Source organism: Trichomycterus rosablanca, chromosome 13 (assembly GCF_030014385.1).
Source record: "Trichomycterus rosablanca isolate fTriRos1 chromosome 13, fTriRos1.hap1, whole genome shotgun sequence".
Taxonomy (NCBI): domain Eukaryota; kingdom Metazoa; phylum Chordata; class Actinopteri; order Siluriformes; family Trichomycteridae; genus Trichomycterus; species Trichomycterus rosablanca.
The window spans coordinates 10,669,062-10,680,764 of NC_086000.1; the positions used below are offsets into that span (position 1 = coordinate 10,669,062).

Below are 11,703 nucleotides of genomic sequence, written 5' to 3' on the forward strand. Positions count from 1 at the left end.
TTGTTTTGGGTTATATTCTTGATGATAGGCAAACATCCTTTATATTTTGGGCAACTAGCACAGAGAAGGTATTCATTTGATTTCTCAGTACTGTGTGTTATCACTTTTTTCCATCAGGGCTATGCTGTTAGCATTGTTTGGATTATGCTTCACAAAGTGCATGGGATTCAAGTTGAGACGTTTCACTTTACTCTTAACAGACTACTATAATTTCTGCCCCTTTATTGGAAATTCTGCCCAGTTGTAGGTAATGATCCAAATGGGACTCTTCTATTAAGTCCCATTTGGGTTTAGACTTTCTAGGTTCGGCCACACCTCTAGTTTTCATTTGCCTTACTTTATGATAGACTGCTTACAACATGACAGTTACATTACAGTAAAAAGGGGAAATGAAATAATGCACTTCCTCTCATGTCCATTTAGTCTGTAATAACTACTGGAAAATGTTCAAATGTATGCAGTTTACAAAGGAAAGGTCAATGGCATTAAAATGCATAACATAATACAAGGTAACAAAAACCACTGTTAGTATAATGGCTTAATTAATATAATGTATTATTAATTGCGAGCCTTAGTCCCATTGTGTAAAATATGTATTATAAAACGGATAGTTCCGGTCCTAAAATCTGATTGGCTGAGCCGCGTTCAAAGCCGTTGTAAAATCCCCGATAAACTCACACCTATGACCACCTCACATCATTCCATATTACTACGCCACTGAATAGAAAAAAATAATGTTATTTTCGCCCTCATGTTGCCTAGCAACACTGTTAATCGAACTATTTTGCGTCGCGGAAGAATGCTTTATTGTAAGTTTATACACAATAAATACATTTATGAATTAAACATTGTTGTATTTATTATATTTTATGTTGACCGCCGTTTTATAAAAGCAATAAGCCACTCGAGACCGTGCATTACTGTTAAGATTTTAGCACGGGGAAAGAAGTTTTAGGCACTCCGCTTCGCGTCGTGCCAAAAACGTCATCCCCGTGCTAAAATCACAGTAATGCACGGCCTCTCGTGGCTTATTGCTTTATTATAGCCACTGCCTACCTTGAAATGCCAGTTTAATAAGCTATATCTATACTTACTGTTTTATTTGGTCCACTTACCGTATAGGCCCATGTTGTATTAATGCGATTACTAATGCTGCATTTACACTGGCATTAAAAAAACCTTGGTGTGCCTTGCTGGGATGTTTAAGGGCACAGTAACTTAATCATTCACCATTTCTACATACAGTATATCTACATTAGTCTTAGTCATGACCACACCCAAAGTCAACAGAAATACCCACCAGCATCAAAGTGGTGTGACGTAACATTTGCAGTAAATAAAGTTTTTAACAGTTTGCAGCATCTTTTCTCTTATTATATTAACTATATACTGTATGTAATATGCTGTGCCTAAAGTTATAAAATGTATGAATTGCTGCCTCTCTGGTTAAAAACTAGTAGTGTTGAAGCACTAAAACAATTTAATACATTTTGGAAGGCACAGAAAGATTGCAGCACCTAAAGAAAACCCACATAGACAGGAAATGTCAATATTCTTAGTATCTGCAGCTGTGTGGTACGCTCACTACGTTTTTTTTGTTTTTATTTTCTCCCCGTTTTCTCCCTTCTTAGCGCGTCCAATTGCCCGATTGCGTCATGCTTCCTCTCCACCAATGCCGATCCCTGCTCTGATTGAGAATGAAGCTAACCCACGCCCCCTCCGACACGTGGGCAGCATGCCGTATGCATCTTATCTTCTACACTTTGATGAGTGCAGTGCAGCTCAGCGTTGTGTACGGAGACACCCTGAGAGCACTCTTTTCTCATCTTTGTGCAGGCACCATCAATCAACCAGCAGAGGTTGTAATTGCACCAGTCATGAGAGAAAGACCCCACCTGAGTGGCCTATGCTCACTACGTTTAACAAAGGTGTCTAGCAGTGTGGCAAGTGTATGTTGCTTTACAAACCCAACATTGATGCAGAAAATCTGTTGCACACCACTTTGCTTATTAGCAAAATGATTTACTCCCAAACAATTCCTTATTAAGACTCCTAACTGGACTACAGACAGATAACAAGAGATCAGCTAAACATTGTGAGGTTTAATTACATTTTATATGTTTATTTACATGACTTGTGCACTCTAGGCCTGAAAGGTTCAACAATGTAGCTTTTTTTCTGGGTCTTTCCCTCTTTATCTTTCAATCTAGTTATTTCTAATTCCCAACTGTGAATCCACTTCCAAATCCCTGATCTCATCAAGTAGAGCTGGATCAGCACACGCCCCTTCCAATACACACTAAGCTTCATGTGACCCTACCCCCCTTTCGCACTGGTGCACGGACCAGTCCCAGAGATTGCATATTGCAGAGAGAAGAGAACCCACCTGACCTTTTCTCCCTTAAACACGGCTGAGATTTGTTCAAACTGGTGTTCGAACACTTCGCAGTGGTGTGCTAGTGCATTAGACCACTGCATCACCTGAGTGCTGAACATTTTAGCTTATTTTTAACTTTAAGAAGCAAGCTGTTAAAAAAATTATTTTGAAAATTTCCTATGCCTTATGAAAATGAAATGTGGTTTTCTAAGATACTGTCTAAAAGACACTGCAGGAAGCAAAATCTGTTTGTACTATGCCCCCCAGACCAAACCGGAGTTTAAATATAGAAATAATAAATTCATAGCAAAAAAATATGTACAATTATTAATATTAGAAAGCTTTATCAACATGTACTACATAAGTAAGTTCCAACTACATGAACTACATGTTCAGTATTGTTTAGTATTGTTTGGTGCTTTCTCCTGGTTTTGCTAAGCTGTTAAATGTTTTCAAAATTTCTTACTGTAGTAATTCTATCTTCTTTTGCTCACATAAACCAATATGGTAGCTACATACTTGCTGTGTCCGATTACATCTGTTTTGAGTTACGCATCAGACCCAGTGAACTGCTGTTTAATATCTGGTGTAAAAGGGTGTCACTACTGTATCAGTATTTTTCCTAGATTAATCCACTATTTGAATAATACTGGTCAGTTTAGATTTATAGATTTGGACAGGCTGTACAAGCTAGTAATTTGACAGAGCTACAGACAGTATTTGCCTACCTGCAGCAGTAGGTGTAGCTTATAAAATGCAACTAAATTTCTTAAAACTGCCACTTCATCTATATACAGCAGAAACGTATATACAATATAGTTATATACAAAAGTTGTGTAAAAGCACATACAATTTATTGTATAAAATGTTTTACATTTTAGTAAATAGTATGTGCTCCCAGTAAACGATAATGGAAAATTATACTCGGGTGGTAAAATTGTAAGACAAACGGCATGTGCAATTAATGTCTTTGCACGCACGGGTGCAACTTTAAATTGAATAAAATTGTTTTAATTGGTTAAACACAAATCTAACATTTCTACTATCTACATAATTTCCAAAATATTTGTACATAAGTTATACAAAATGAGATACCTGTGAAGGATACCTCACAAGTGGGGGGGAAAAGTTTTAATAGCATCTCCTTCTTTTTAAAGAAGAGAATTTAATTTACACATATCAAATCTTAAGGGCAAATAAACATTTCAAGTCAAACGCTAATGTCTAAAAAGTGTACAATATGCACACTTAAAAGACAACTAAAAAGCAGTTCTTTTTTGTGGGCTCGTAACATACACAGTTCGGACTCTTTAGGGGGGAAATGTGTGTGGTTTAAGATCCAGAAATGCACGTCCTTAAAAGAAGACACTTTCTGGAAATTAAGAACTTTCAGTCTGGTGGGTACCATATGAACTGTCCGAAGGGCTAGTGGGTAGTCAGTTCATCACTGTCCGAAAGGGCTAGTGGGTAGTCAGTTCATCAAATACTTATTTTGATAAAACAGCAGTGGATAATTTCTCTTACAAAAAAAAATCTACAAACAACACACAAAGGGTGTTTTAAAGCATTGGATGCTGCTGTCCAGGGTCCTTTTAGAAACGTTGCTCCAAGATTGTCCACTCACTGGTTGTTCTTTGCTTTAGCGTGTGTCAAAATGTGAGATTTCAGGTTGGTGGACTGAGCAAATTTCTTGTTGCAGCCGTCGAACGGGCACACGTAAGGTCTGTCTCCAGTGTGAATACGCACGTGTGTGCGCAGGTTGAAGTCCAGTGAGAATCGTTTTCCGCAGCCCTCAAATGTGCACTACAGAAGGGAAAAAAGACAACACAATGAATTTGATTTGAGGAGAAATACAAGAATCTGCTGCATTCACACAACGCGCTGATGACTGATTGGCAAATTTAAGTAATCAGCTTATTAACCGTCAATAATCAGACTTGTGGGCATTAGAAGTAGAACATAATCAATGACAGAGTCACATTAATATGTGAATTAATTAACTTAAAAGGCGGCATGGTGGCTCTGTGGGTAGCATTGTCGCCTCACAGCAAGAAGGTCCTGGGTTCTATTCCCAGGTGGAGTGGGGTCTGAGTCGTTTCTGTGTGGAGTTTGCATGCTCTCCCTGTGTCTGTGTGGGTTTCCTCCGGGAGCTCCGGTTTCCTCCCACAGTCCAAAGACACGCAGTCAGGTTAATTGGAGATACTAAATTGTCCATGACTGTGTTTGACATTAAACTTGAACTGTTAGATCTTGTGTAACGAGTAACTACCATTTCTGTTATGAATGTAACCAAAGGGTGTAAAACATGACGTTAAAATCCTAATAAATAATTAACCTAAAGACTCACCTGGAACGGTTTTTCACCGGTATGAACCAACTGGTGTCGTTTGAGTTTAGAGCTTTCAACAAATGCTTTCCCACACTCAGCACACACGTGAACACGGGGTCCGTGAGTGTGCAAGTGCTTCCTCATCGCAGAGTTGTCTCTGAACATTTTTGTGCAACCCTAAACATTAGAACAGACATCAACAATTAACATCAACAGTTAAGCACAGCATTTTACATGCTGAACAATGATAGTTTTTGTACTACTGTGACAGCTCTACTTGACCGCCATTCTTGAATATGTAATACTTACTTTATGAGGACATGCTATCGTTCTTGGCAAGTCGTCTTCTTTAATTTTTCGTGGTTTCATTCTGTTGCATAAAAACATATGATGTAAATTCAACACACTTGTGTATTATATGTTTAAGTAACATGTACAAATGCAACAGACCACTCGACTTTCAGCTATTACTGTTTAAAATGTTTAACTAACTGGATGTTGCTAGGGCTGTCACGGTTAAAGAATTTCCCCTTTCGGTATTTAGCGTGGCTCAACACTGCGGTATGCGGTATTACTGCCATTTTTTTTGTTTTTGAAAACTACTTAATTTATCTGGATTTTAGAGCTATATAAACAAGCTTTATTGTTAGGCTATAATTCGGTATATTATTGCTTTTTAATAACAAAGATGAGACAGCTTTAAGACAAATCAAATGCGTGTTTATTGTTAAATACAGAACAAAGAAGAGCAAGGATGCGCAATAAGAATGCACTGCTTTTCTCTATTAAAAAAAGGTTTAAATTTAGCTTCTAGCCTAGGCTAGATATACACTTTGAAACAACAACAAAAAAGCAAACTGTTTAGGCTAAATATTTTAAATGCACATCTAATCAAAATATGATTAAATAAAATAAATAAAACAAAACCTTTCGTTTAGAATAAAGAATAAAGTCTGTAAGACATTAAACCTGCGTTATCATGTCCTTGTTGTGCGCTAGAAAACCAACATGTTCACCTGATGTGGTTTCAGAGAGGATCTGATTGGGGTAGCGATGTTCCCGATGGCACTAAAACTCTCTGATGGTGTGCTCGATGCACAAATACACATGTACTGTACTTGCATGCGACTTTAGAGAGCAGAGGAAATCTAGCCTGGTTGTCACACCACTATTAACCATCTATTTAGTGGGTATAATTAACATAACAATATATAATACAATATATAAGTTATTATTCGTTTCAATAAATTTTTATTCAACGAAAAAATACATTTAAATCATTTCAGCAAGCCAGCAAGAGAATATTTGCAGGCTGCAATGCCATATTAACAGTCATTAAGTGTTTTAGTACGCCAAAGCTGTTTGAATATAGTCTAAATTACAAGTATTTTATTGAGTGTGAACTTAATTTGATAATTAATAAACTTGCCTATAATTACTGTTGCCATTGTTTCCATCTTAAAACACAAAGCCTGACACTCAGCAGCAACGGATGCGAACAGGTGGTGGGAAAATGACACTTAGCTCATTTTCATTATGAATTTATTTAACATTTATTACGCTCGAATGTAAGTGTAAAAACAAGATGGACCATAAAAAATAAAAATAAAAAATAAAATAAAATAAAAAACTTGAACATCGCGGTTGTGACGGTTGCTTGGCCCTGCGGTTGGCTGGTCTATAGCGCAGTAATTCAAAATTGCGGTTACCGCGACAGCCCCAGACGTTTCGGATAATTGCTACATGTCATTTCATTTCACCTGTATTTTAAAAATCAAGGGATTTCACATAATGAACCAGACTGAAAATAGATGATCACCTAGCAAACTCTGCCAGCTGCTTGGGGTCTGATAGGTCGATGCCAGGGATTCCACCAGGCGGGAGTTTCTTGCCTGTCATGTACTCAGAGTAGTCAGGAGGAGAGTTCTCCCCAATTATCTGCTCTTCTACCACTGTCTCATGATCAATATCTTTCTTATCATCTGCAACAAAAGCAAAAGACACCATTAAAAGGAGAACGAGTGAGTGGATAAATAATCAACGTAAACTGACAATCACTGCAAGTCCAAAGTCTGAAGTGAACCAGAGACCAGGTGATGAGTCTATTTTCATAAAGCTGAAGTGAAAGAAAGAACAGATGGAAAAGTACTACAAATGTTATACTATACTACAAATTACTATCTGAGCTTTATTAGAGCTTAATTTGCAAATTTACTAGAAATATACCAGCTGTACCTGCAATGTAACTTAATGGACCTGGGTGTAGTGCCTGTCTTTAAATTCTACTCAAATACAGTTAATAACCCTTCCAACAACACAGTTCATATACCAGTAATGACATAAAAAACAACAAATAACCTCTAAGCTTGTAAAACAATTGGGCATTATCATTTTCCCTTAAATGAAACTTACAATCCATTAACACCTATCAACGTTAATGTTTTAGACCCAAATATAATTAAGTACCACATTTTATGATGATAAAGTATATAAGAAAGTATATTTAAAGTATATTTTCAAATGTCCATATAAACTATCAGATTAATTAAAGCTCCTCAAACTAATCTAAACCCTTCCCTGTCCAATCTTTCCACATGTTTACAACTGCTAAAGCTTAAAATTCTATTGATTTATCTTTATAATGGGTATTTAGCATTCTGTTATTGTTTTATTTAAAGACACTCTTATGCACCCTGATTAAAGCTGTATGCTTGGCTAAAATATTTCACTATAATTCTAGCAATCCATGTTAAGACAGTCTACTCAAATACCAGTAAAACTAACAATACACTTGTCTATCCAGATGTTATTCACCACACGTATTCCCAATTCATTTTAGCATTTTGGGTTTGACAAGGTGCCATCTGTTAAGGACATCAGTCCTTAAAGGTGCACTGGTCTGTTTTTGTTGTTGTTCTGATGATGACAATTAACATAAACTATTAGATATTTAAAATGTGTTACATGCCAGAAAAACTGTTACAAGCTGGACTTATCTTGTGCTTACACTTATCTTTATGATGTAGACTTGCCCTCAAGAGCTCTGCATTTATCAAATTTAGACATGACAGAGTTCAGTGTTAAAAAGCCAGCGTTGTGGGATCGAGACATAATTTGATTGATCTTATTTGTAGTTCACCTTGTGATGACTAAATTCTAGCCACTGCACTTTGATATGTTTAAAGAGCATTTAAAAAAAGACTCCTAAACTGTTTTAATTGACCACACTTTCAGACTTTTATTTTTTGTGATTGACATTTTTATCCACTGTAACTTTAAAATTAATGTAAAACGTTATTAGTTAAATTAAATTTAAATTCCAACCACAATTAAGAGAAATAAATCTTCCGTCTTATAATAATGCATTTCATAATGCAAAAATATGCACTTAACCTTTCAGTGACTGAGGTTTATTAACACTCTGGATGCAACACTAATGTACCTGTGTCTACACAGCCAATTAGACTGAATTTAGATTGACATTTGTGGGAAAGAAACAATTTAAACACAGTATTATAAATAGTTTTGTATTTAGTGCAGCATAACACTTTTACAGCTACCGGCTTCCCTGTATTTTGCATTTTAGAACTGAAAACATAAAGCAGTAAGATTTAAAAATATGTTAATGAATCTGTAAATGTAATCTGAAAATGGAAATAAAAATACTAGGGCTGTCGTTAATTAAAATTTTTATTCAAACTATGTTTTATTGGGCTACGTTTGTGCCACTTTAAACATACGTCTCTGTGGTACTTTACACTGCTTTACTTTATTTTATAGATTATACTTTATAGCGTTAACACAGGTCTTTTTCCAGTTTGCGGTCATGAGTTACAAATTACTCGAGCTGCTGCAGCCACATAATGTGAAATGTAGCGTGTTTTAAATAATACTTTTTGTTTTCAAAAAGCGTGAGAAATCATCACTCGAAGTCTTTTGACGCTTCAGCATCATCTTTGGTTTCGTTAGGCGTCTGCGCGCACGGATATGCATTACAGGCAAAATGAGCTCAGGCAACTTTATTTGGGAGGAATTTAGATGGAAAGTCAATGGACTGTACACATGGTGGGAACATTACAAACACTGGTGTTAAATGGATCACAATGGACTGTAAACACTAACATAGTTAACAATGTGGGTCGACATGACATTGTACTTGTTGCAAAATGATTCAGTGATGTAGTACCCTGTGAGCGCCTGTTTTCAGTGGCAGGGTTATGAACACCTCACTTTTGCCAGATAATGTAAACAGACTTGTTATTTTAAATAATTGGCTTAAAGATGGGTAACTGTTAACAACTCTATATAGACTCTTTCTAAAGATAATTTAGATGTATTCATTTTGTAAAAATTTTTATGGGTAAACATTTTCTTGCAATAAAAATGTGCACAACTACAGAGCCCCTAAGGTGACATCCCCTAAAAAAAAAAAACTTAATAAGGCGTGGGAACGAGTTTATTAGGTCGTGGCCACGACTTAGTAAGGAGTGGGAATGAGATGGAAAAGGTTGAAACAGTTGAATATGGTGTGGTCATCTATGGCCATGTACATGAATTCCCCTACAGCATATATCCGATTCTGTATAATTTGTGTAAGCTGTGAAAATAAAAGGATCTTGTTACCACACCTTACTAAGTGGTGGCCACGACGTAACTATCTCGTTCCCACGCCTTATTAAGTGGTGGCCACGACTTAATTATCTCGTTCCCACGCCTTATTAAGTGGTGGATATGACTTAATTAGGGGCTCCGTACACAACTGTTCAAATTTTGTTATTCTTCAATCGCGATTAATCACAAGAAAAAAATTTAATCATGTGACAGCCCTAAAAAAATACTAGTCCTTTAGTTTGACTTTGCTGATGTGACAGACTGAATCCGTCAGGTTAAGTGCATTCTGTCAAAAGTTAAAACCTAATAAATATTTTTACTGCATCAGAATGACCATATGTTGCCACGTGCAATAGATCATTCTAACTAAAATATATGCATGTGTTTGACAGATGCCAAAATGTCATTACAGTTTTCACTGTACAGCAGGTAAGTGAGTAAAAAAGGGAACATGTTCATTTAAAACACAGCCGAACATATTTGAAATGGTTTCTGGGAATACAGGCAGGCTCACTTAACACTGAATATGTTTTAAATATATGAAATAATAAATGTATAGGCCGTTAAGACAGAAGGGGGCTTAAATTGACACATTGGATACAAGAATAAGTTTATTGCAGTATATTAAGTAATGCTCACATGGTATTTTTAGCAAAGTACAAACGTTGCTATACGGTTAACTGAGGGAAATATCAAGGGAATTTGTGTGGATGGAGTTATTGTGAAGATACCGTTAGCTTAGCTAAATAATCCTAAATAAGTGTTTACACCACCTCAAAAATCATTTTAAAAGTAGAACTTTATTCCAATTCCAGGATTGCTCAACTTTAATGTATAAAAGCAGAGAAGCCTATATTTAATCAGTACACTAGGAAAGGTGACTCTCTGCGGTAGACAGGCATATCCTACAGATATGACAGGTGGAAAATAACAACTTATATACTATAATCGATTAAATAGCCCGGTGCCTGAATAGGCCGCTGGAAATAGCAAGAGATATATAAATATTTCAATTATCTGATTAATCGCCTCATTTTAGTTTCTTTCCTTTACTGGACTAAGCTTTACTGATTGTATTATCCCACCCGTAATCCGACAACTCCCGCCTTCTCTACAATGATTGGCTGATGAACATCTTGCACTGTTTAATGACAACCTGTATATCTCAACAACCAGCCAATCGCCGTTCGAGAGGCGGGATTTACCCGAATGCAGGTGGGAAAAACACAGTACAGGAAACCCACTAGGCTAAAGTGCGCCACCGAGGCCTTCTTTATACAACCAGCAGCAGGGAGCTTCTCTACGCTCCCGCCGCCATCTTTCCCCGGCTCAGAAACGCCATTTTCGGGCGGCCATAATGGTCTGGACGAATATGGCGGCGCCCATCAACCCTTAAAACATGGCTTCCCATCAAAACAAAAACATTTCAACCGGGTACTATGTGCAAAAGTGTTTATTTAGGGCTGAAAATCACCTCTAACGGCACCCACTCTAACCAGCACTCCTGGTGAAGATCAGGCCCACACGAGGCCTCTTTACAAACCGAGAACAATACAACTAGCCAACTTTCAAAACAACAAACTCACCCGATGCCCACATAGTAACTGAAAACTCTCCTTCTAACGTCTTTATTTGGACTTGCTTCTGCTCCCATTTCCGTCCGCTCCCCTCTGCAGCGCCTAAAAATGCCTTTTTAACCATTTTTTTGCCGCTGCCTTTCTTCAGGCGCGCCGTGTTCTTCCCTCCGCCGGACACAGCCACCAGAGTCTGCTCCATATACTCTTCCTCCGCGCCTGGAACCGGCACCGGAATGAGGATCTGATCCTCATAACCGTCACTCGTGTGCAGTTCTGAATCATCACAACCCACAACCTCTTCCCGAGTCTGGACCAAAATCACCTCCTGGTGATGGATGTTCGGATCATCAGACACCAGCGGCTGCAACGCGATCATCGGCTGATGTTCATCATCGTCTCCTCCGACCACGGTGGTTTCAATAGTCTCCACTTCGATTTCATGCAGCTCCACAATCTCCGTTGGCATCTCCGAGCCGTCCGTTTCTATATATAATGTCTCTCCAGACGCCATTTCGGATTGTTTTTCGTCCAAACGGAGCCAGCTAGCCGTCGAAGCGCTTAAACACTTCCACTTCGTCTCTCCGTCACCTCCCACTGCCCCCTCCCCACCACAACACAACCAGCCAGGGTTGCCAGATGAAGCTAAATACAGCATATGCAATTAACCACCCAATAATGCATGTTAATGAATATAATTTACTGTGGCGTGTGAAAAATGATAGTTGACAAAATTTTGTCAAGTTTCTTTGTGCTAACATAGGAACACCAAACGGTGTACTCAGAATATAAAAAACCAATCAGGTACAAAC

General features: G+C 37.6%; 1 protein-coding gene across 1 annotated transcript; it reads right to left on the bottom strand.

Annotated features, from left to right (window-relative positions):
• Positions 1-3,372: 3,372 nt before the first annotated feature.
• On the bottom strand, positions 3,373-11,475 carry yy1a (YY1 transcription factor a). The gene is made up of 5 exons (XM_063007527.1): positions 10,904-11,475; positions 6,526-6,688; positions 5,016-5,076; positions 4,725-4,883; positions 3,373-4,180 (listed from the first exon to the last, which is right to left on the bottom strand). The coding sequence occupies exons 1-5, from the start codon at positions 11,403-11,405 to the stop codon at positions 3,998-4,000; spliced, it is 1,068 nt and encodes a 355-aa protein (XP_062863597.1). The 5' UTR covers positions 11,406-11,475; the 3' UTR covers positions 3,373-3,997.
• Between the last annotated feature and the right edge of the window lie 228 nt (positions 11,476-11,703).